This window comes from Chiloscyllium plagiosum, chromosome 26 (genome assembly GCF_004010195.1).
Source record: "Chiloscyllium plagiosum isolate BGI_BamShark_2017 chromosome 26, ASM401019v2, whole genome shotgun sequence".
Classification (NCBI taxonomy): Eukaryota; Metazoa; Chordata; class Chondrichthyes; order Orectolobiformes; family Hemiscylliidae; genus Chiloscyllium; species Chiloscyllium plagiosum.
Window position 1 is genome coordinate 12,592,810 of NC_057735.1, and position 26,865 is coordinate 12,619,674.

General features: G+C 42.9%; 1 protein-coding gene across 3 annotated transcripts in view; it reads right to left on the bottom strand.

Annotated features, from left to right (window-relative positions):
* LOC122563098 (N-fatty-acyl-amino acid synthase/hydrolase PM20D1-like) overlaps positions 1-26,865 on the bottom strand; it is an 83,863-nt gene that overhangs the window by 46,123 nt on the left and 10,875 nt on the right. For all 3 annotated transcript variants that reach the window (XR_006315483.1, XR_006315482.1, XM_043716524.1), the window contains exons 2-4: positions 15,315-15,547; positions 12,886-12,972; positions 8,506-8,639 (exon numbers count right to left, since the gene is read on the bottom strand). Coding sequence is in view for 1 of the 3 variants with exons in the window: in XM_043716524.1 (XP_043572459.1) it covers positions 8,506-8,639; positions 12,886-12,972; positions 15,315-15,547 (454 nt within the window). In the remaining 2 variants the exon portion in view is untranslated. The remainder of the gene's footprint in view (positions 1-8,505; positions 8,640-12,885; positions 12,973-15,314; positions 15,548-26,865) is intronic.

Below are 26,865 nucleotides of genomic sequence, written 5' to 3' on the forward strand. Positions count from 1 at the left end.
ATCACAGAAGCGCTTCACAGGAGGCTCCCAAGCACTGAGGATGTCACCTAGACAGGGGACAAAACGTCTGCAACACAAATTCCCAGCTCGGTGAACAGAACCACAACAACACTTACCTTCACAGATTCCCTACAGTATGAAAACAGGCCCTTCGGCCCAACAAGTTCACGCCATCCCTCCGAAGTGTAACCGCCCAGACCCATTCCCCTACATTTACCCCTGACTAATGTACCTGACACTATGGGCAATTCACTTGACTTGCACATCTTTGGACTGTGGGAGGAAACCAGAGCACCCAGAGAAAGCCCATGCAGGCAAGGGGAGAACATGCAAATGTCACACAGACAGTCACCCGAGGCAGGAATCGAACCCAGGTCCCTCGTGCTATAAGGCAGCAGTGCTGATCACTAAGCCACCATGCCACAAAATTATTAAACAAAATTGTGACACCGAGACACATAGGATGATATCAGGAAATGATTGAAAGCTTTGTCATCGAGGTAGGTTTTAAGGAGCATCTTAAAAAGGTGAATTATTTTCAGTGAGATGATGTATTTCTGCTTTGAAATGCACATCTCAACATCAGGAGCTAAAACTTACTGCAATGACTAAAATGGAGGTTGTTTGGTAGCTGCCACTGCATCAGGTCATAGAAGTCAAACTGAGGGATTTACATTTCAGCAACAGAACAAATTTCCCATTTTGCCTCAGGACATGCCTAAGCACATGACAAATGACCAAATGTTAATGCATGTCTAAACTAAAATAGCGATTAAAACAGCAGACATGTGGGTAGGAGTGTGTTTGTAACTACCCTGGATAACAACAGGTAGATAGTTTGCCTCTTTGCTACCTTTCTCCACCCTCCTCTCTGACCTACCACCTCAACCCCCACCCCCATTCACCTATTGTATTCTTTGCTACCTTCTCCCCAGCCCCACTCCCCCCATTTATCTTTCCATCCTGGAGGCTTCCTGCCTCTATTCCTGATGAAGGGCTTTTGCCCGAAACGTCGATTTCCCTGCTCCTCGGATGCTGCCTGACCTGCTGTGCTTTTCCAGCACCACTCTAATCTAGACTCTGGTTTCCAGCATCTGCAGTCCTCATTTTTGCTCAGCCTTATTGATTGAGGATAAAATATTGACCAAATTTGTTGGGAGAACTGCCTGATTCTCAAAGAGGATCCTGTGTATCCACTGCAATGGGGATGATGAGGCCTTCAAACTGCATTGAAATATCAGCCTGAGCCCAACTGGTTCACTTGTTATTTTTAGATTCATTTACAGGATGTGAGAATCACTAGTTTGGTCAGCATTGACTGCCCATTGCCAATTACATGAGGGTAGTAACTACATTTCTGTGTGTCTGCAGTCATATGCAGCATTCCCGCTAATTTATTTTCCTGTGCATGCGGGCCTCCATCTGAAGAACTCTAACCCTATTGTGCTGTGAATGGCATCAGCGGACCCCATCAACATGCATGGACCCACAGGGTAGCTGTGCATGTGGGCAGACATGCAGCTTAGAGGGTATGTCAGTCAAGTGTAGGTCAGATCAGGTTTGGAGTGCAGACTTCCTTCCCTGAGGGACATTAGTGATCCAACTGGGTACTTGATGGTTATGAGGACAATATCAGACTAGCTTTTAATTTCCAGATTTTTTTTACTGAATTCAAATTTCACCATCTGCCACCGATTTGTACATATGTCTGGAGGACTTTAACCTGGAGTTCTGGATTACTAGCTCAGTGACATTGCCATTATCCTTCTATTATCACTTTCACCCCATGGAATTTTAGATACATCACTGCAAGGAGACATTCTGGCCAATACAAGTGGGGATAGATGGATGATGTGGCTGGCTTCAGACCTCATTTCCCAGTTCATTGACTTGCTGGAGGGGAGGGGGTCAGGCCACAAGGTCAGATCAGTGGGGGTGGAGATGGAGGTATGGGCTTCCCCTACCTCAGAGCTCCAAAAGTAGGGTTGGAAATTGTGGCGCTGGAAAAGCACAGTAGGTCAGGTAGCATCCAAGGAGCAGGAGAATCGACATTTCAGGCATATGCCCTTCATCCATTCCTGATGAATGACTTGCCCGCAATGTCGATTCTCCTGACAGGCTGTGCTTTTCCAGCGCCACAATTTTGGACTCTGATCTCCAGCATCTGAAGTCCTCACTTTCTCCTTGTCTCTAAGCAGGCTCAAGTCTTGCAGGTTATCACATTCTTGAGATGTTTGCCAGCTGGTATTAAGAGTTCCATAAGCCACCAGAAAGTCCCAGTGAACTGATGGGCAGCTTAATCCTGATTTCTCCAACTGCATCTCACTTTTCTGACACTATGACCTATACTGTACTCCAGCAGGACATGATTGCTGCCTGGGGGGTTTACAAAATCAATGAGGCTATCCACTGGAGTTTGGCAATAACACACAACATTCACCTCCTTACAGTGAATGCTCTAAAGAAAGAAATAATTTTCAGAGCCTTTTCAGCACAAGGCATTGAGCACTCAATACTCTACATACCTGCAGCATGTACACAAGGTTTTGCAAGGCAGGCTGTTTAACAAGGCAGCATCTCAAATTTCCAAGGGGGATTTGCCAGAAACATTGGGGGAAATCCCTGGAGTACTTTCACCAAAGTCGTGGTGATGGATCTGCAGGGAACGGGTTTTGACAATCCTTATCCCGCAATGCAGTTACAACATAAAAGCTGAGGTACTAAAGGTTGTGATTGTGGGGCTTGTCCCATCATTTCACCACAATTCAAATTTTAGCAAGGCTCTGCCTGTATTGTGGTAATGTTTTTATTCACTTGTGGAACATAGGCATGACTGGCAAGGCCAGCATTTTTTATTGCCTGTTTCTAGATGCCCTTGAGAAGGTGGTGGTGAGCTGCCTGCTTAAACTGCCACAGTCCATTTACTGTAGGTTGACCAACAATGTCCTTAGAGAGGGAATTTAAGGATTTTGACCCAGCAACAGTGAAGGAGTGGCTGATATATTTGCAGGTCAGGATGATGAGTGACTTGGAGGGGAACTTGCAGGTGGTGGTGTTCCCATGTGTCTTACCCTTGTCCTTCTAAATGGAAGTGGTCATGGGTTTAGGAGGTGCATCTAAGGATCTTTGGTGAATTTCTGGATATGCGCAATATCCAATCCTTCTCCTGGTACTAGGTTGAGCGATGCTAGAGGATATAGTGTAAACACATAAACAGTGATCAATTGGGCCAATGGCCTGAGGAGTGGCAGATGGAGTTTAATTTTGATAAATGTGAGGTATTGCATTTTTATAAAAAACAATGAGGGCAGGACTTATACAGTTAATGGTAGGGCCCTAGGTTGTGTTGTCAAACAGAGAGACCTTGGGGTTCAGGCACATCATTCTTTGAAATTTGCATCACAGGTAGACAGAGTTGTGAAGGAGACATTTGGCACACTTGCCTTCATTGCGCAGACCATTGAGTATAGGATTGGGAAATCATGATGAAGTCCTATAGGACACCTTTGGAATACTGAGTCGCCCTACTGTAGGAAAGATATTATTAAATTAGAGATAGTTCAGAAAAGACTTACCAAGATGTTGTTGGGACAAGAGGGTTTGAGTTATAAGGACAGGCTAAGATCTTTTCAATAGAGTATAGGAGGTTGAGGGGTGACCTTATAGAGATTTTTAAAATCATGAGGGGCGTAGATAAGGTGAATTGGAAAGGCCTTTTTGCTTGGGTGAGGGAGTTCAAAACTGGGGGCATATTTTAAAGGTGAGAGGAGAAAGATTTAAAAGGGACCTGCGGGGCAACATTTTCACACAAAGGGTGACTTGTAAGTGGAATGAACTGCCAGAGGAAGTGGTAGATGCAGGTACAGTTACATTTATAAGACCTTTGGACAGATAATTGAATAGGAAAGGTTAAGAGGGATATGGGCCAAACGCAGGCAGGTGGGACTAGTTTACTTTGGGAAACTTGGTCAGTATGGCCTAGTTGGACTTAACGGCCTGTTTCTGTGCTGTGTTATTCTATGACTGTAATTACTCTCAGATAGAAAAAAGACAGGAATCTTGCTCATTACATTCTTCAGTTAGCATACCAATCTTCCAAGTGTGGCAGTACCTTTCCTGATCAGAAGGCAGGCATTTTAAATTAGGCACATAAAGTAGTTTCATAATTTTAGACTAAATGCTGAGCCGGCTGAAGTGGGATGGCAAAGTTGGCCCAGTGTCTACAGTCTGAGCTTCTCCATAGTTCAATGCATAAAATTGATAGTTGCCATGAGACTTTAAGGAATCTGTGTGTTTGAGTTCTAACCAGTCTTGATAGGTCCTGAATAGTTGCTTCAGAAGAGTGAAGGCAGTGGAGATGTTTATCTGGCAATTATTTTTTGAACTTTATGACCAGAATGTTTATGTCTTGTTCTGCGCTTCCAACATTTAGGTGTAATTATATAGCCTTATAAGATGGTGCAAGATGTCTAAGGCATTCCTAAGATTCCAGACTGTCTTAAACCATGGTCAAGAGCGCGCTGCTGGAAAAACACAGCAGGTCAGGCAGCATTTGAGGAGCAGGAAGGTCGACCATCCCCTCCTCCCCCCCCCCCTCTCAGCCCCCTTCCTCCTTCCCAGGTTGATTCTCCTGCTCCTTGGATGCTGCCTGACCTGCTGTGTTTTTCCAGCACCACACTCTCGAATCTGATCTCCAGCATCTGCAGTCCTGGCTTTCTCCTGTGTCTTAAACCATGGTCAAGCTCAAGGCTGACAAGCAACATATGCAGAGACTAATGAGTTATGAAAGCATAAGTAGTGTGTGTATCACCACAGCAGGACGATGAACCTTCGGCCTGACCTTTTGGGTATACAGACAATCTTGCTTTCACAAAACATTAGGCAACCTCCATTAACTGATATTTATGTTTAGACTTCACTTTAAGAAAACAGAGTTATATACAAAACAGCCTTGATGGTTGTTGGCATCACTCTCTGGGGCTCCTAATTCTTTTTTTAAAGGACAGTTGCCGTGAGGTCTGTGTTCCCCCAGGGGCAGAGGTTTTACCACTTTATGTCTTTCCATATGATTTCTAGTTGAGTCAGTTCGCCAGGATTATGGAAAGAGGCTGTGACTAGATTAGGTTAGATTAGATTAGATATGATTACTTACAGTGTGGAAACAGACCCTTCGGTCCAACAAGTCCACTCCGACCCGCCGAAGCGCAACCCACCCATACCCCTACATTTACCCCTTACCTAACACTATGGGCAATTTAGTATGGCCAATTCACCTGACCCGCACATCTTTGGACTGTGGGAGGAAACCGGAGCACCCGGAGGAAACCCACGCCGACACGGGGAGAATGTGCAAACTCCACACAGTCAGTCGCCTGAGTCGGGAATTGAACCTGGGTCTCTGGCGCTGTGAGGCAGCAGTGCTAACCACTGTGCCACCGTGCCGCCCACAAACTAACATTTCATTTGTCACTGACCTGGAGACATGTGGCCAGAAAATGATACAATCCCAGACAATAGCTGAGATTACGGAATCATTATGTTGATGCCACAGCCAATTAAAGACACATCATGATCAGAGATAAATTCCAGTTGAATTTATTTCAGGTTTAAACCTGTAAACAGGCTTTCAGTTAGCCAGGGGAAGGATTGGAGACGGAATTGACATTTGTTTGTTATGATTCCCTTCAAGGCCAAGAGTATTTTTAAAAGAATAAGAGCTAATCAAGTGTGGTGCTGGAAAAAGGAGAGCAGGCCAGGCAGCATCTGAGGAGCAAGAGAGTCGGCATTTTGGACGTAACCCTTCGTCAGGACTGGGGAGGGGGAAGGGGGCTGAGAGATAAATTGGGGGGGGGGGTGCTAGGGTGAAAGGTTATTGCAATGGTAATAAGTGGGCGAAGGTCAGAGGTGATTGTGATAGGTCAGTGGGAAGTGTGAGCGGATAAGTGGGAAGGAAGATGGACAGGTAGGACAGGTCAAGAGGGCAGAACTGAGTCGGAGAGTTGGATCTGGGATGGGGAGAGGGGAATGGAGTTTTCGAAACTCAAAGAGTTCAATGTTGAGTCCATGTAGTTCTATGCTCCTGAGACGGAAGATGAGGTGTTCCTCCTCCAGTTTGTGGGTGGCCTTGGTTAAGCGGCGGAGGAGGCCCAGAATGGATATGACATGAGGGGATTGGGATGGAGAGTTGAATTGATGGCCACAGGGCGGTGGGGTTGGTTGGTGTGAATGGACCAGAGATGTTCCCTGAACCATTCCACAAGTTGTGCTCTGTCTCTCCGATACACAGGAGACCACATAGAGAGCAACTTATGCAGTAAATGACGTTCGAGGATATGCAAATGAATCTCTGCCAGATTTGGGATGATCCTTTAGGCCCTTGGATGGAGGTGGGGGGGGAGGTGTGGGCACAGGTTTTGCATGTCTGACGCAGCAGGGGAAGGTGCCAGGTGTGGAGAGGAGGCTGGTGGGACCTGACGAGGGAGCTGCGGAGGGAAAGGTCCCTGTGGAATGCAGATAGGGGTGGGAAGGGAAATTTATTTTTGGTAGCGGGTCTGACTGTAGGTGGTGAAAGTGGCAGAGGATGATACGCTGGATTTGGAGATTAGTGGGGTGGAATGTGAGGATCGGGGGTGGGGGGGTCTATCCAGAAAACCCCAGATTTTATTTATCAAAATGACTTCACACCTATACAGTACACTGTTCTTTAAGTCAACATTCCATTCTTCCAAAATAAGTCCAAAGTGACTCTTAATTCCAAGGGTTTACTTCTGATCTTTTCCTTTCCTAGTCTGGAATCTTAAAACTCCAGAAATCTCTTCCATGATCAGATTTTTCCTAATGAATTCTCCCTCAAGGCAAATCTTGTAAATCTTCCAACCTGTCTCAGCTCCCCATAAATTAGTTTCTTCCCCCAGTCTGAAGGTGAACTCTCGCTCGAATTCCTGGGCAGTGATCCAGAGACTCTTAAGTCTTCAGCTTTTCCCCTTCCTCTCCTGGATCTGAGCAGACTAAGTGAGCCTGAGTGTGTTTGGGGTTATTTTAGCTATTCTTCCTCTCTGAAAGCTCAACAGGACAACATAAGTTAGTTGGGACGTCTCCAGTTAGAAATGTTGATGAACTATCTCAGAAGACCCATTTTTTTTCATCTGTTAACTAAACGAACAGTTTAAAAATACAATGTTTACAACCTGACAGAATCAATAAACACTTTTCTGGGACTTTGGAGATTAATGGTTCATCCACTGTTAGCATCCAGGCTACTGCCCTTGTCTCCAAAGATATCAATTTGCATCTTCTTCCCATTAAACAGTCTGGGTCCCCTTTAATTTCTAACAATCAAATCAGATTGACGTGCTTCAGTGCAAGGTCATCCGACTTGGTTTTATTTTAAAGTTAATACAGTCCCAAAACATAATCTCAAAGCTCACAACTATATAACTAGAATAACAAAGTGCGATTGCCATCCTGTTAGACAAGGCTTCATCCTTAATAAATCTGTCTCTTGAGGATAGGCATTAAAGGTGATTATGTCAGCCCCTTTACATGACAAGAACAAATATCTTTTTACTTCCATATAAATATACAGACTTATAGAAAAGAGAATTTGTAGAGTTAATATGTGAAGAATATTTAGTGCATCATGTCCTCTGGGCATTTTCTTACCTGTTTCATCAGGAAAGGGTCTGTGGCTACTTACATACCAAGGTATTTTGCATTCTGTGTTTATGTAGGTATTTGCCGCCTGTGAAAGATATATTCTTTTGGCAACAAAGAAACCTTGGGTTGCAGGTTCATAGCTCCTTGAAAGTGGAGTTGTGGATAGACAGGATAGTGAAGGTGGCATTTGGCATGCTTGCCTTTATTGGTCAGTGCATTGAATATATTGGGATTTCATATTGGGGCTGTACAGAACATAGGTTAGGCCACTTTTGAAATACTGCATTCAATTCTGATCTCCATGCTATCGGAAAAGTATTGTTAGACTTGAAAGGGTTCAGAAAAGATGTACAAGGATGTTGTCAGGATTGGAGGGTTTGAGTTATAGGGAGAGGCTGAATAGGCTGGGGCTTTTATCCCTGAAGTGTTGGAGGCTGAGGTTGTAAAATCATGAAGGGCATGGATAGGATGAATAGCCAAGGTCTTTTCCCCTGGGTAGGAGAGTCCAAAACAAGAGGGCATAGGTTTAAGGTGAGAAGGGAAATTTAAAAGGGACCTAAGGGGCAACTTGTTCACTCAGAGGGTGGTACGTGTATGGTATGAGCTGCCAGAAGAAGTGATGAAGGCTGGTACAATTACAACATTTAAAAAGGCATTTGGATGGGTATATGAATAGGAAGGGTTGAAGGGATAGGGGCCAAATGCTGGCAAGTGGGATTGGATTAATTTAGGATATCTGATCGGCATGGACCGAAGGGTCTGTTTCTGTGCTGTACATTTCTATAACTTTATAAGTCTATAACCAACAGGACATGATGCTGTTTGAGTTAGGGCAGCTGAGACACTTACATTGCAGCATTTTTGTTCAGCCCTGGTACGATTCCACTGAGTATAAACGAGCCTTCATCCAGAAGAAAGGAGAGTTTTATTCCTCTGGACTGTAGAACTGTTGCTATGTTTCTAGCTCCATTGTTTCCCCCAACCTATAGGCAAGAAAGAAAGGCTTGCCTTTAAACAAATCCTTTCACAACCTTGTGACTGTTGCCAAAGCCCTTTATTGCCAATGCAGCGGTTTTGGAAATGTAGCAATTGCGACAATTTGCAAATTGAAAGTTCTCATTAGTAGCAATTCTTGCAATAATTGAATATGATGGTTGGTTAAGGGATAATTATTGACTGATAGGATTGTAACCTCCCTTACACTTCCAATAATGGCATAAAACCTTTTACACTCACATGAGAAGACCCAGTTTAACAACTCACCTGGATGACAGCACACTCACTTAGTACTGCATTGTCACCTTGGAGTCTTTATCTGAATTTACAGTCATTTTATTCATTCATAGGATGTGACCACCACATATTATCCAGAGGGCAGTGAAGAGCACTGTGGGCCTAGAGTCATAGAATTCTGACAGCATGGAAGCAGGCCATTTGGCCCACACTGACCCGATACTTGCTTTGCATGTTCACTTCGCTGTGACATTAACATTAGTGGCAATATGCTTCGCGGTTAATATTAATGTTGGGAGACTCACATTTAAACATGGGACAGTCTTATGAAATTCAGCCTCGTGCAGCTAGGGATTGATAGGATGCCAGCAGACCACATTGTTCAGATGGAAGTAATCTACAGTGCATGATGATGAGTTCTAAACTGCTTTCTGCACTTGTAATAACGAGCTCCAGAACATCCAAATTCATGTGCAAATCTATTATGTAAGAAAGCCCCTTTCTTTGAAACTCTGGACCAAACTGATCTCCTCTGTTAAAAGCAAATTACTGCGGATGCTGAAATCTGAAACTAAAAGAGAAAATGCTGGAAAATCTCAGCAGGTCTGGCAGCATCTGTAAGGAGAGAAAAGAACTGACATTTTGAGTCTAACTGCCAGACCTGCTGAGATTTTCCAGCATTTTCTCTTTTGATCTCCTCTGTTCTTGGATAATTTACATATTGAAAAGCTGCCTCTTCCATTGCTCCTGACTCACTGTCATTTATTTAAATATTGACTCATGGGATGTGGGTGTTGCAGGCTGGGCCAGCATTTATTGCCCATGCCTACTTATCCTTGACAAGTTGGTGGTGAACTGCCTTCTTAAACCAGTTGATGTAAGGGTATACACGATGCCAGTAGGGAGGTGGTTCTAGAATTTCGACAAGATGACAGTGAAGAAACAGCATTGTATTTCCAAGTCAGGGTGTTGAGTGACTTGGAGGGGGACTTGCAAGGAGGTGGTGCTCCCATGGTCATGGTCATGGGTTAGAAAGTGCTGTCTAAGGAGGTTTGCTGAATTTCTGCCATACCTCTGGTAGACAATACACATTGCTGCTGCTGAGCACTGGCAGTGGAGGGACTAAATGTTTGTGGATGTGGTGTCAATTAAGCAGGTTGCTTTGTCCTGGATGGTGTCAAGCTTCTTGAGTGTTGTTGGAGCTGCACCCATCCAGGCAAGTGGGGAGTATTCCATCACACTCCTGCCATGGGCCTTGCAGATAATGGACAAGCTTTGGGGAGCCAGGAGGTGATGTTCTCACTGCAGGATTCATAGCATCTGACCTGTTCTTGTAGCTAATGTTTATATGTCGAATCCAGGTCCATTTCTGGTCAATGTTAGCCCTCAGCTTGTTGACACTTGGGGATTCAGTTATGTTAATGCCATTGAATATTGAGGGGTGATGGTTAGATTCAGGATACCCATTTTATTTCAAATTATTAAGGCCTCAGGCTTATATTAAGTGCCCTTTGCCCTTTGGAACAAACAGGGGGCAAAAAAAATGGGAAATCTGAGAAACGTCTGTCTCCAAGTCCATTAGCATCAACCTTAAAGGAGAGAAGATGTTGTATCATTACATAGCTCCTTATTATGTCCTTAAAACATTTCACAGCATTTTATTCAAGCCCTTAAGACATCTCTAAAACCTTCACGATATTCTGGCCTCTTGTGCATTCTCAGTCACAACGACTTCAAGAAGACAGTGCCAAGTTGTTAAGACTCCAGGTTTGGGAATACCTTCCATGCACCAACTATCTACTTCACTTTTGACTTTATGATTAGCCTTAAAGCCTGCAGTTTGGGTCACCTGACCTAGTAGCTCCTTATATGGCTCAGAGGCATACTTTGTTTTACAAAGTGTTCATGTGAAGCACTTCCATACATTTCATGTTGTGTTTTATTTGTACTGAAGTATTATTACTGGAATTTTATTGGTAAACAGAGAAATCAATTTGTAGGCAGAATAGCCTGACAACTAAGCAACTAAGTTACTTCTCAGTTTTACATCCTCCTTTTCAAAAAATCCATTGAAATTTCAAATTCCATCAACTAGGGCCTCACTCTAACCCTGGTTCTGACACTGCAACTCTCCATGCTGTACTGAAGTAACAGTTTGGCTATAAAGAAAATTGTTTTTATAAATCTGTGCAACTTGTAAATGCTGATGCTCAAAAGGACTTGGACAATCACGCACAAGGAAAACAATGTTAGTATAAAGCTAGAGTGCTATTGCAATTATACAGGGATTTGGTGAGATAACATCTAAAATATTATGTGCAGTTGTGGTCTTCAATTTAATGAAGGGAATACATGACTTGGAGATAATAGTGAAGGTTCACTAGATTGATCCCTTGAAGGAGAGGCAGGCAAGGATGCTTTGAGGCATGGTTTATTGGCGAGACCAAGCAGATGCTATGACAATGAATGAATGGACACTGTGCAATAATTGTCAGGGGGGATGTTCCCTCCCAGTTGGGGAACACTTCAACAGTCAAGAACATTCGGCTTTGGATTTTCGGGTGACTGTCCTCCAAGCCAGATTTTGGGATACAGAACAATGCAGAGTCACTGAGCAGAGGCTGATAGACAAGTTCAGTACCCATGGGGATGGCCTCAAACAGGACCTTGGGTTCATGTCACACTATAGGTGATCTCCTACACACACTCACACACTGTCTCATATAAACACACTCTCTCAGAGACACACACGTACACACCCTCTCTCTCCCTCTCTCTCTGTCTCTCACTCTCCCTCCCCTTCACACACATATATGTCAATGGGGTGAATTTGCATTTGCAGATACATTCTATTTATTCCAAAAGCACACAATCTGTAGGCAGTCAGTCCATGTGACATTTTATAAATTCCTACTTTGGAAAAAGAACCAGTCTGACTCAAGGTTGGAATGCATTGTCTGAGCTGAGATGTCACCTTTTTTTATAAAACCTTAAGTTATCTCGGGAATGCAACTTGAAAGAAGTTATGGAATTTACATATTAATGAATTGAAATCTGCAACTCATTCTCAGTGATTAAGACATAACAACAATCTAGGTTTGATCAATACATTGCATCGGTTGTATGACACTTTGATCTCTCCTTATAAATTCTGTGCCCTATGATCCTGCCCCACTAGCTACCTGATAAAGGAGCAGTGCTCCAAAAGCTAGTGCTTCCAAATAAACCTGTTGGACTATAACCTGGTGTTGTGTGATTTTTAACTTTCTCCACCCCAGTCTAACACCAGCACCTCCACGTTATGTTGAAGGGCTGAGTAAACTGGATCTATATTCTCTGGGGTTTAGAAGAATGAGAGGCAATTTCATTGAAAACATTCAAGATTACAATGGGATGTGACAGTGTAGATACTGAGGGGACACAGTTTCAAAATAATTGGCTGATCATTTAGGATTGAGACAAGGAGAGACTTTTCCATTCAAAAGGGTTGTGAAATTTAGAATTCTCTACCCGAGAGAGCTGCAGATTCTCCATCATTGAATAAATGTAAGGCTGTGACAGACACAATTTAGGTCTCTCAGGAAACCAAATGATATGAGTAGGGAGTAAGAAAACAAAATTGAAATAAATATCATCCACTGAACGGCAGAACAGTCTTGTGGGCCATATATTCTTTTCCTGCTCCTGTGTCTTTTGTTCTTATCATATTTTTCTTATTCTAGGAGCTTTCTTATCCATCAATTCTGATGAAAGATTGATACCTCAATCATTAATATGTCCCTTCCCTCTTCACATATTCATGACCCTTGCAGCACTTTTTTAACAAACACCATTGCCAGAATTCTTTCCCACCCCCCCTCACATGCAGCATTAGTCCACAGAAACTAACTTTGCAATACAACATCCTGGTCATCACAAAAGAAGACCCAAAGCATTTGTTCTAGCAACAGAAGCAAGGCCCGCCCTCCCCAAGTTCAGCACTTGATCTTGAGTTACCTCTTCATCATGTCCAACTCCAATGTAGAACGATCGACAGGGTTTGTAGCCTCGTTTCAGTAAGAATTCCAGAGCTTGGAGGATTCCCTGTGGAAAATAGAATACTTAAATACATAAGCACCAGCACTGGGGTTTTTCTCTCAATAGATTCTGGATATACATTGTGACAATTAAGTTTCAAACATTGGGAGAAACCCTGTAACTAGGGACCCACAGGGTCCGTGATTCTATCCAGCATATCAGAAAATGCTACAACACAGGATTAGGAAGTTTCATACTTAACACGATGCCCTTCAGTAAAACTGAGGTGCCCTCATCACCAGGGTGCAAACCTGGGCAATACTTATGGCATCATCTTTGCCTGCTCAAAAATCACATTATCCCTGTCAAATAGAGTCATAGATAGAGTCATTGAAATGTACAATTCCCTGGTTGAGTCCAATGGAATGCGAATCATTAGGTTTGAAACTGGCTTCATTGCAAGAATCACAGGAGATGCTATATTTATTCACATCATCAAGGCTTCTTGCATGTCACCTTCCAAACCTCTAACCTCTACCAGGGTGACCTCTGACAAGGGAACACCATCATCCACAAGTTCTTCTCCAAGCAACTCATCAGCCTGACCTGGAATTATATCATCATTCCTTCACTGTAGCTGGGAGAAAGTGAGGACTGCAGATGCTGGAGATCAGAGCTGAAAAATGTGTTGCTGGAAAAGCGCAGCAGGTCAGGCAGCAAGAAAGGAGCAGGAGAATCAACGTTTCGGTCATGATTCCTGAAGAAGGGCTTATACCCGAAACGTCGATCCTCCTGCTCCTTTGATGCTGCCTGACCTGCTGCGCTTTTCCAGCAACACATTTTTCACTGTAGCTGGGTCAAATCATGGTACTCTTTACCTGACTGTGGGTCTGCCACAGGACTGCAGCAGTTCAAGAAGACAGCTCACCACCACCTTCTCAAGGGCAGTTAGGAACAGGCAATAAATGCTGGTCTTGCCAGCGATGCCCACATTCCATTTATAAGTGAAAACATAACTCATCAGGGTAAAATCTCAAAGAAACAGAAATTTTGTAAAATCTGACAATCCATACAATATCAGACAATACAGACTGTATCAGTCAGATCATCCAATCCATAAAATCCAACACAGAAGCACTATTATAGTTAAACAAAACAGCTCTGACAGAAGTAATTCAGACCATTGTGTCTCTGAACAACAATTCCTCTATGACTCTCTGACTGTGAATGTCTTGATTAAATCTTCACAAGATCGTTTTTGCTCCAAGGGGAACAAACCTAATTTTTCCAGTCTCTTCTGACTTGCCCTCACTCTGTGCTGCTGTATTCAACAATGCACCATGCACTGCCTTTCCTGTTTATCCTCCTGAACTCCACATCTCATACATACCGTACATTACAAGGTAATGGCCGAAATGTGTGGCAAGCAAACTACTAAACAACACTACGCAAGTCACAGCTCAGTCCGTGGGAGAAACTAACATTAGACCAAAGAATAGCCTGAACCTGCTGCTGACGTCACCAAGAGTTATACAAAACCCCACTTTTAGAACCAGTCTGTCTCTGTAAAAATAGCTTATCATTCCCCTCCCCCCACCCATGTGTAAATTGAAGATTTACTAAACATTTTAATTACGCAAATAAATGTTTACGACTTTTTTAAATTCTACACATAAATTAAACAGTTACTCAGCTTCCTTTTCTTACTCCCAAGGTTAATTTAAACATTTACTTATTTTATCTGCTGGATAATTCATTTGAAAATATCCCAAACAAAGTGGTAGAGGCAGGTCCAATTCTAACATTTAACAGACATTTAGTTGGGTACATGGAAAGGAAAGGTTTAAGAGGGGTACGGACCGAATGCAGGCAAATGGGACTAATTTAGTTAGGGAAATCTGGTTGGCATGGAGGAGTTGAGCTGAAGGGCCGGTTTCTATGCTGAATTGAGTTGAATTGAATTGAATTGCTGTATGACTCTAAAACAGTTCCAGAGTTCAGCAGATAGAATTCCTCTTTCTTGTGTACTTTATCCCAGGCCTGAAGTTGAAGCCAAACTCACATCACACAGGGCCAACAGATTGCCTGACTAATTGATACAAGTGCAGAATTAAACAGCTTTATTTCATTATTGTGAATATGACCACAATAAAAGTCAGCTGCATTTCTGGAAGTGATGTTGTAGGAAAGTTATATCTAAGAAAGGAAACTCACTGAGTCGGGCAGATGTTACAGCTGAATTTTCCTTGCACAAAAAAATGACAAAGGGTTCCAAAATAGAAGACTCCACAGAATGAAATGGTAGGTTTGCCATGAGACCTAATACATTTTTCAGAGTTGAATCAGGCAGTGGGTTTTAAACAGTTTGCAGGAAATTGAGCTTAAGGGAAAACTTCAGGCAACAATACCATAAGAGATGCCTTGTCATCCATAGATCCGCGTCCATAAAGATAGCCATCCTTTTCCTCTGCAGAAAATGGTGGAACGTCCCACTCTTCTTCCAAGGCAGGGACCACATCCAGGTGGGCAATCAGCATGTACGGCTGGAGACTGTCATTTGATCCACGGACAGTAAACAAGTGACTGTAGTTAGCGATAATCTCATGTTGTACAAGGTTCGAGGAGAACACGGTCGGAAATACTGCCAAAAAAAAAAGAAATGGATAATGTAAGCAGGTAATGAGCAGATGGGGACTTCGAAGTTTTAAAAAAATCCTGGTTATTGCAAACATCTTTGTGAAATGAATGCTGGATACAAGACCCATTGTAAGTCTGATGCAGAATTTGAAAATGCTAGTCATTGGAGAAGGCGGGAGAATGGGGTTGGGAAACAGATTGAATGGCTGGGCAGACTTGATGGACTGACTGGCCTCATTCTGTCCCTCTCCCTCTCATTGTCTTTAGTGACGAGAATCATTTCTTTGCTAGTTCCTTTGACTAGCATTGATAATGTTCATTGGTAGTTACTTGTAGAACCTAAATGTTGGGTATTAACTAATTTGCAATACGTCTTACAGCAGAACATTTCAGATATGACATCCACACTGAAGATGTCTGTTAACACTTATTCGCTCTTCAGAGATTCTGCCAGACCTTCTGAGTTTCTCCTGTGCTTTTTTTATTGTTATTTTAGAAATGTATTAGATCTTTATTGCAGCACACTGGCAGTGTCGCTACCTCTGAGCCAGAAGTCCTGGATTCAAGTCCCACCTACTCCAAAGGCCTCCATGTGTAACATGTCTGAGCAGGTTGATTAAAAGTATCTATAACGAGTTAACTTACACTGCTTTAAATACATCAGCCATTTCTACACATGTTCTCAACTTAGACTGCTTAAGAATTTCTGGAAGCTTCTGTTTCCGTCAGCTCTCTGAGGCTACACTCAGGCTTAAATTGATCAGCACGGCGGAAATAGATCAGCCAGCTGACCAACACAGAGCAATTTAATCATTGAGCATTTGCATTAAACAGGCATAAATGATTCACTTACATAGAATGTGCTTCTAGCCAGATGTTTACTGTGACTTCCTGCTTATAACGCAAGCTCAATACCCAGAATATCGTGTCCAGTTTTGGTGTCTTTATCCAAGGAAGGATATATTTGACTGTGAAGGAGTCACAGGGTTTGCCAGGCATTCTTTTAGGAGATTGAAGAAACTGGATGTTTATTCTCCAGAATTTCAATGAAGAGAGGTAATCTCATTTAAATTTACAAGATTCTTATAGGATATGACAATGTGGACATAGATGGGATATTTTCTGTGGCTGGCGAATCTGATAACAGCGGACATGGATTCTGAATAAAGGGTCAGGCCATTTAAGACTAAGACAAGGAAGAATTTATTCACTCAGCTGGTGGAGAACCTTTGGAATTCTCTACCCAAGACAGTTGAAGCTCAACCATTGAGCATGTTTGCGACAGAAATTGGTCGATTTTGCTCTGTAGGGATAGCATTTAGAACAAAGAAAATTTACAGCCCAGGAACAGACCCTGTGGCCCTCCAAACCTGGGCCGATCCAAATCCACTGTTTAAACCTGTCGCCCAATTCCTAAGCATTTGTATCCCTCTGCTCCCCACCTACTCATGCATCTGTCCAGATGCATCTTAAATGAATCTACTGTGCCTGCCTCTACCACCTCTGCTGGCAACGTGTTCCAGGCATCCACCACCCTCTATGTAAAGTACTTGCCACATGTATCCCCCTTAAACTTTTTACCTCTCACCTTGAAAGTGTGATCTCTCATTATTGAATCCTTCACCCTGGGCAAAAGCTTATCTCTATCCACCCTGTCTATACCCTTCATGATTTGGAGACCTCAATCAGGTGCCTCCCCAACCTCCCTCCTTCCAATGAAAACAATCCTCACCTACTCAATCTCTCCTCATAGCTAGCATCCTCCATACCAGGCAACATCCCCACAAACCCTCCCTGCATCCTCTCCAAAGCATCCACCCCTACCCCGGCAACACATTTAGGTAGTTTTGTTCTCGATAAAATTCATTCACAGAATGAGGGCATCACTGGCTAAGCTAGCATTTATTGTCCATCCCAGAGGACAGTTAAAAGTCAACCATATTTCTGTGGGTCTGGAGTCACATGTAGTGCAGACCAGGTAAGGATGGCAGTTTCCTTCCCTGACTGCTATGAGTGAACCTGATGGGTTTTCCCCAACCATTGATCATGGATTAATGGTCATCATTAAACTCTTGGATCCAGATTTAAAAAAAAAAATTGTATTCAAATTTCACCATCTACTGTAGTGGGATTTGGACCTGGTTCCATGGGACATTAACTGGATCTCTGGATTAACAGCCTGGTGATAATATCAGTAGGTCAGCACCTCCCCTATTGTCATGATCCAATACAATGGCGGAGTGGGCTCAACATGTGAATGTTCCTATGTTCCCCTATTTAACCTAAATAAAACAGGGCGGCTCTTGGCCATGTTAACCCACACAGCAAACTGATAACTACATGAGATTCTCACAGCCTATTTCAGAAAGCAACATACAATTTAACTTACATGCTATCACTCAATAAACCATAATACTTTCCAAATGAAAGTAAATAAAATTGTCTTGACAACAGAGTGGGAATGACGCACAAATATATAAATTTATACTTTAATACAGTCAGTTCTGCTCACATACGGTAGTTCCGTTCTTGTGCAAACCCATGTTATAAGAAAATCGTGTAATAGCAGCACCATTTAAACTAATGGGGCCAGAATCGCATTATAACCAATACAAACTTTAAATGCTACAGAAGCAGTGTCCTCAGTTCATCAATTGTGTTGTAGTGAATTTGCATTAACGAAATGCGCGTTATAGCATAACAATCTGTATAGGGGCATTTGGCACAGACACTGGCCCATCGGCCCAACCTGTCTATACGAACCAGATTTCCTAAACTGAGCTAGTCCCAGTTGACTTTGTTTGACCCATGTCCCTCTAAAGCTTTCCTATCCATGTACCTGTCCAAATATCTTTAAAATGTTATCATTGTACTCACCTGTGTCACTTCCTCTGGCAGCTCGTTCCATGTATGCACCACCCTCTGTGTGAAAATTTGTCCTTTTTAAATCTTTCCTCTCTCACCTTAAACTTATGTTGTCTAGTTTTGGACTCCCCTATCTTGGGGAAAGGACCTTGGCTATTCATTTTACCTATACCGCTCTATAAGATCACCCCTCAGCCTTCTACACTCCAAGAAAAAATATCCCAGCCTATTCACCTTATAACTCAGACCCTCCAGTCTTGGTAACATCCTTGTAAATCTCTTTTGTGCCCTATCCAGTTTAATAACATTGTTCCTCTAGCAGGGCAGTACAACTTACATGAAAAACTTAATATGTTTATAAATCTATTAAGATATGAAAGGGCACTGAATTTATAATTAAGATGTAAATAAGGGGAAAGAGTGGCTGAGTTTTGTCCAAAAGCTCATATCACAATGGTGGGCTGAATAGGCTTCATTCTATGAGTCTAAGATTAAGAATCATATCAAAATCTGCAGCCAGCCAAGTTGGTAAGTCAAAATATTATAATATAATCAAACCACTTACACCAATTAGAATACAGATTGCAACTCCAGTGCTTTGTTGCGGGATTGGAGAAGTACAACAAAATTCCAAAATGAAAATTCAGACCATTGTTACTTTTCAAGCATTTAGCTGAAGATCACCACAGTCAGGAGACTGCCTTCTATGGTTGTACATGTTTTGGGGATGGAAGGAAAATGCGGTTTTACGCATTCGTGGTGGCATTACCCAAACTTCAAATTACATTAAACTTCCAAAAAAATCTCACCATTAAGAGTTAACAATAATATGATAAGTTTTAAAAAATGTGTCACGTTGTAAAATCTCTGAAGAGTCGCACAGAATGTATGGAACAAAACAGGCCATTCGGCCCGAGTTGTCCACTTTAGTCTTAATGCTGACACAAGCCTTCTCATACCCTGCGTCATCTGACACTCTTCACAATCATTCTATTCTTTTCTCGTGCGTGCTCCCCTTGTGCTTCCACCATATTTACCTCAACTATTTTACTAAGCCAGTTCCTCATTTTAAACATTCAAAGGCTAAAGATGTCCCCGCTAAAACCTTCATTGCACTCATTAGTGGCTGTCTTACATTTATGAAAAAAAACCTTTTGTGGGAAAAGGAGAGAGAAAAGAATGTTATTAATTTAATATAACTCACATATTCACACATTATATTTTGATGCAGTGTGAGCCTCTTGGTTAATAATTCTGCTGTCTCTGAGACATTAGGGTATGAGTTCCAGTCCCAGCACAGAACTTAGATAAAGTCCGACATTCCAGTAATGAATGAATAAAGATGTTATCTTTTGGACAGTATGTTAAACTGAGGCCTTGACCCCTCTGTCCTTGACATACTCCCTTGAAGCACAGCAGCGGTGCAATACACAGTGAGATAGCCAATATTTATCCTATCGAAAGAAACAGATTGTCGTGACTTTATCAGTTTGCTGTTTGTGGGAGCCTGTTATGTTAACATTTTGCTGCATTCCTGACACAAGTACTTCATTGGATGAAAAGTCCTTTCAGATGTCTTATTATTTAAAAACAAATCTTATGGTGGCACCGCAGGGTGTGGAGTGTTTTATTTCCCCCTCCAACTCTATTTTGATTTAATCCCTGCCCTCCCTTTTACTTTTTTGATCACTTAGCATTGCCCATTACTGAGAAGGGCTTGTTACTGGCCACTCGGGGTGTTCCCTTTCTACCTGGTGGTGGAAAATGAATAAAGTTTTCTGCACTTGATGTTTTTTCTCTGTGTCCAACACCTGCACACACAACATTGATGCTGGGGAAAATAAGCACTACCGCTGTTTGGCGGTAATGTTGGACGTGGCATTATATTAAATAAAAGAAAGAAAAGAAAATAAGTAAAAATATAAATAAGGATTTAGAATCTCCTCAGTTCAGGGGATAAAGAGAAAATATATAAAAAAGGAATGTCAAATCTCCAAAAAAAAAACCCAAATCTTATTTAAATACAAATCCAAAACTTAGCTACCCCCTTCCTTTAGAAGGATAAGATATACCAGAATGAAGGATTTGCTAAAATATTTTCCAATTCATCCTTTTTAGATATGTTTTGGCATACCTCTGGAGCAGGTGGGATTTTGACGCAGGCATCCTGACTCAGAGGCAGGGAGATTACCACTGCACCAAAACAGTTTCTGTTAGATATTTTCTAACTAGTCTGTTCAGGGCTATCACTACACAACTCTAGAGTAGGTGGGACTTGAACCCAAGTCTTTCTCAGGGACACTGCCACTGCGCCACAATAGCACTATGATGCTCTGCTCATTTTTAAAAAGAAAAGATACAGAAACCAAAAGTGCCATTAGACACAACTAAACTTCTCTCCCCTATTGCCAAATCACTGGTGGCTTTATTTTATCAATTAACCACCACTAGTCAATCACCTGTGTTTTCCAATTGATTAACTTACAAGCAGAGCCCATGAAGTGAAACAGGGCTCTGTAACTGGACCCTATTAATTGTTTTCAGGAGTTTCAACTCAGAATTAGTAATCACTGCGGGCACATGTCTGGCCTTGTAATGTCTTTGCTGAAAATGTGTTGCTGGAAAAGCGCAGCAGGTCAGGCAGCATCCAAGGAACAGGAGATTCGACGTTTCGGGCATAAGCCCTTCTTCAGGAATCCTGATTCCTGAAGAAGGGCTTATGCCCGAAATGTCGATTCTCCTGTTCCTTGGATGCTGCCTGACCTGCTGCGCTTTTCCAGCAACACATTTTCAGCTCTGATCTCCAGCATCTGCAGCCCTCACTTTCTCCTTGGAATGTCTTTGGCTTGCTTCTTATTATTCCATCTGCATCCCTTCGCTTTTAGCCACATTTGGTCAAATTGCCTGTCCTTTTCACAGATCGACGTCAATGTTGATCTTCACAGTAACATCACCGGGTGATAAAATGCTTCATCCAGTGACAAGCAGCAAGTGAAGGACCTCCCGCAGGAGACTGACCAGCACGCCACACGAAACAGAAACCTCCCTTCTGCACTTGGGCGGTAACCAAATATGAAACAATTCTAGTTTGGGCTGGAATGCAACTTTTCATCTCACTTCACGTAAAGTACGATCAGTTGGGATTTATCACCATTTTGAGGATGTTGCATTTACGCAAATTCGTCATACAATAGCAGGAAGGGCAAGGATTCTGGGAAGACCCATCAACTATTTCCTAGAAATAAGGAAATGTAAATATTTCTGTCTTCTACATTTTCTGTATTGTAAAGCTGAATTAGTCATTGGCAAGTTAAAGATGTTATTTCCATGCATTTAATCCTAATCTGAAGACAGCAAAGTAAAACGAGCTTGTTTTCAGAAACCAATACAAAGTATCTCTTTCATAATTCTAGGATGGACTCTTGAACATGATGTTATTCCAGGCTTTACAAATAGTTTACTGGTTCTCTATTAAGATGATGGCAGAGTGAACCTTATCACTTTTCCTCAATTTCATTCTGCCATTGAAAAATTGCATGTTTTCAAGTTTACTTGCATAAGTGAAACTAGGTTGTTTTGATTAGCTATGAACACCGGTGGCACAGTGGTGCAGTGTTTAGCGTTGCTGCTTCACAGTGCCAAAGTCCCAGGTTTGATTCCAGCCTTGGGCAACTGTCTGTGTGGCGTTTGCACATTCTTCCCCCTGTCTGTGTGGGTTTCCTCCCACAGTCACAAAGATGTGCAGGCCAGGTGAATTGGCCATGGTAAATTGCGATGCATTAGTCAGAGGGAGGAGGTGTCTGGGTGGGTTGCTCTTCGAAGGGTCATTGTGGACTTGTTGGGCCGAAGGGCCAGTTCCCACACTGTAGGGAATCTAATCTAATCATTCAGCTGTGAAATCAGATTGTGATTCTGCCATGTTATGAAATTCATTGACAAATTGAGGTGGAATGTAAGCACAGATTGTTCTAATATGGATATGAATGGCAGAATAAACTTCACAGTCTGCAACTTCAGAACAGCTTACCCAAAGAGACCTTGGATATCTATATGTCTTAAGTATCTTGGCAGAGAGGGAAATTTGAACCATCTTCCAAGGTTCAGAGACAATACAGTGAATCTAACGTTGCAAAGTATCTTAATTACACATCAATTGCGTTTTTAAAAGTGTTCAGATGCTGAGTATTTATTCTCATGTGTACATTCATCCTCATTTGTGTTCCTAAATAACAATTTGAGGTGGTTCCTGCTCAGGTTCTGTCTGCACTTCAGCCCCACATTCCTGATTGTTGGCCACTGCAAAGTGGGAGGCAATTAATCCCCACACCCAGGGTATGTTTTGGGGACCTGGTTTCGAATCCTACGAGGGCAAATGGTGGAGTTTTAATGCAACTTTTAAAATTTGGAATTGAAGATCAAAGGATGACCATGAAACTGTTGCCGAGTGTTGGAGAAAAACCCATCTGGCTCACAAGTGTTCTTTAGGGAGGGAAAGCTTCTGGCCTTCTTGTGATACCAGACCCACAGCAACGTGGTTGACTCTCAACTGCCCTCTGGACAATGAATGCTGGCTTAGCCAGCAATGTCGAAACGTGTGGCGCTGGAAAAGCACAGAAGCTGAGGAGCAGGAGAGTCGACGTTTCGGGCATAAGTCCTTCATCAGGAATATGGCGGAAGTGGGCGAAATGGGGTTAGGAGATTAATAGGAGGGTGAGCGTGGGGATGGGGGTGAAGGTAGCTGGGAAGGTGATAGATGGATGCAGGTGGGGGTGATGGTGAGTGGAGGATGGAGCGGATAAGTGGGATGGAAGATGTGCAGGTAGGTCAGGTCAAGAGAGCGGAGTCGAGTTAGAGGGTAGTATCTGGGATGAGGGGGTAGGGAAGATTTGGAAACTGGTGATGTCGACATTGATGCCATGTGTTTGGAGGGTCCCAAGGCAGAAGGTGAGGTGTTCTTCCTCCAGGCATCAGGTGGCTTGGATTTGGCGGTGCAGGAGGCCCAGGACTTGCACATGCTTGGAGGAGTGGGAAGGGGAGTTGAAGTGGTCAGTTAGAGGGCAGTGGGATTGTTGGTGCATGTGTCCCAGAGATATTCCCTAAAACATTCTGTGAATTGGCGTCCTGAATCCCCAATGTAGAGGAGATCATGTCGAGAACAATGGACAGAGTAGATGAGCTATTTGGATGTGCAGGGAAATCTCTGCCAGATGTCAAAGGATCTTTTGGGGTCTTGGAGGGAGGTGAGGGGGGAAGTGCGGACGCAGGCTTTCCACTTCTTGTGACGGCAAGGGAAGGTGCCAGGGAGTGGAGGGTGGGTTGGTGGAAGGCATGGACCTAACAAGAGGGTCATGGAGGGAATGGTCTCTGCAGAATGGGGTATGGAGGGAAATATCTCTGCTGGTGGGGCATGACTGTAGGTGATGGAAATGGCGGAGGATAATATGCTTTATCCAAAGATTAGTGGGATGGAAGGAGCAGGGGTTTTGATCCCTATTGCAGTTGGAAGAGTGGGGTTAAAGGGCAGAGGTGCGGAAAGTGGAGGAGATGTACTGGAGGGCATTGTTGATCATGAGGGAGGGAAAATTGAGGTCCTTGAAATAGAAGGCCAGCTAGGATGTCCTGGAATGGAATTGCTCTTCCTGGGAGCAGATATGGTGGTGGCAGAGGATTTGGGAGTAAGGGATAGCATTTTTCCAGGAGGGGTGGTGGGAGGAGATGTGTTCCAAATACCAGTGGCAGTTGGTGGATTTGAAGTCGATGTCATGTTGAGTCAGTCGCAGAGAGGTCCAGGAAGGGGAGGGAAGTGTCCAAGATGGTCCAGGTGAACTCAAAGTCAGGGTGGAAGGTGTTTGTGAAGTTGATGAACTGTTCAAATTTCTTGTGGGAGCACGAGGTAGTGCCGATACAGTCATCGATGTAACGGAGGAAAACGTGGACGGTGGTACCAGTGTAACTGCAGAAGATGGACTGTTCTACATATCCTATGAAGAGGCAGGCATGGCTGAGGCCCGTGCGAGTACCCATGGATACCCCTTTGGTCTGAAGGAAGTGGGAGGATTCAAAGGAGATATTGTTGAGGGTGAGGACCAGTTCTGTTAATCGAATGAGTGTTTCAGTGGAGGGGTACTGGCTGGGACGGCAGGAGAGGAAGAAACAGAGGGCTTGCAGGCTTTTGCCACGGGGGATGGATGTATATAGGGAATGGATGCCCATGGTGAAGATGAGGCGTTGGGGGCAAACAATGCTCTCATCCCGTGAATAGACAGTAAAAGAAAGCGATGGAAAGTCCTCCTATGGGTCTGCTCCTGAACCAGGTCTGATCGCCTGTCTTTTGTGGTAACATTTGCATTGAGGTTTCCCTAGAAAGAGGACAGTGTCTCCCTGGCACACTTGAGATCTTTCATGACTGGTAGTGCTTTGGTCAGCATGGTGGTTCAGTAGCTAGCATGCTGCCATACAGTGCCAGGTTTGATTCTACCTTTGGACAATTGACTGTGTGGAGTTTGCACATTCTCTCTGTGTCTGCATGGGTTTCCACAGGGTGCTCCGGTTTCCTCCCACAGTCCATGGATGTGCAAGTTAGGTGCATTGGCCTTGCTAAATTGTTCCGTATTGTGCAGGGATATGAAGGCTTGATGGATTACCCAAGGTAAATGTGGGTTTACGGGGATAGGGTTGCCGGGCTGGGTCTGGGTGTGATGCTTTTCAGAGGGTCGGAGTAGACCCAAGGGGCTGCATGGTCTCTTTCTGCACTGTAGGGATTCTGTGGTGAATACACTGGGACTATGGTTCATCATCAGCACCCAAACCCCAATTACTACTATAAACTTTGAAATTTTCCTTTGCGATATTGATTTTTTTTACTGTACTGTTTTGAGTGATATCACTTGTTAATTGTATTTAATAGTCTATTATTTTGCAAAACAAAGTATACAAGAGCATATGAACTTTGTAATTGAAAATGTATATTATGTAATGTGTCTATAAATAAAAGCTTTTAACTTTAGTTAAAACTTTAGTTAAAAATAAAGACTTAGTTCCTTTGCGTTCTAACAGAGCATCCATCAATCTATAATGTTGAAGAAAACCATTCCATTATCTTGTTTGACTTATGAAGCTAAAAGGTTGTTGTGAAATTGTTATCCATTATTAAACTTCCATTCGTAAAATATGTTAAAGCGACGGCAATTCACTTATTTATTTCAGAATACATACTCATGGAATTAATAGATAAAGTTAAAAAAAGTGACAATTTTGCAATGCTTTGCTTTTGAAATCGTAACTTTCAGTTCACTTACAGGATGTAGTTCGTTTCAAAACATAGTTCCTTTGCAAATTCTAAGTAACCTTAGCAACAATCAGACATTTAGCATGTCTCTAGAGTTTTGAGAAGTTGACTTAGTCAACATTTTGACTACTTGCTGTAAGTAAACTTCCTTTTCCTCACTTCACTACCCAATTTATGTGTATTTAGAAGCTAAGGAAACCCTAGGGCAGCATTTTCAACATAATGTTTCACCCCACCCACAGATACTTCCTGAGCTGCATTTTAAATTTCCTTTGTTACCCTTTGGCCGAGGCTCTCTTTGATGTCACTACAACACACCCGTCAGTAAATCCTACAAAATGGTTTCCTGCATCATCTGGAATCCTGATTAGGAACATGTCTAGCCTGTGGAAACTTGGCACGAGCACACAGCTTTTCCAGCAACTGCATTATTAGCAATATCTTCACGTACAGCATGGAGAAAAATGTTACAAGGTGCTTTGCAGATATCAGAGCAGACCCACAGACTTTGAGGGGGAAGAGAGGAGAGTTGGGTAAGGCATGGTCAGATACGGATTGCGAGAAACTCTCACATGAGAGGGTGACAATATGCTGAAATGCTGCCTCCCCACCCTCCAGTCAGTGAAAGTGCTGGTCACCTCTGGTGACTTACAGTCCTGTGCTGTCTGATAGCTCCAGGCTCAATCTTCTCATGCAGCTGTAAAGTCAGCAAAACAATTAATATGAGGTGTCTTTATAGTACCAGCAGCACCTATTTGTACGAAGCTCAGATCATGCAAAAGACCTGTTCAAGAAGTATTTTCCTCCCAAATTTGTCTATGTCTTTACATATTCTTTTCTTCTATTTGGAGCAGTGTTCTTTTAGAGTAACACTGCTTAAAAGTCCTTCACTAGCAGGCATTTACTGACCCCCATTTATACTCATTGTTAACTGGACATGGTAGAGGCAGGTACAATTACAACATTTAAAAGACATTTAGGAGAAAGTGAGGACTGCAGATGCTGGAGATCAGAGCTGAAAATGTGTTGCTGGAAAAGCGCAGCAGGTCAGGCAGCATCCAAGGAGTAGGAGAATCGACATTTCGGGCATGAGCCTTTCTTCAGGAATGAGGAAGGTGTGCCAAGCAGGCTAAGATAAAAGGTAGGGAGGAGGGACTTGGGGGAGGGGC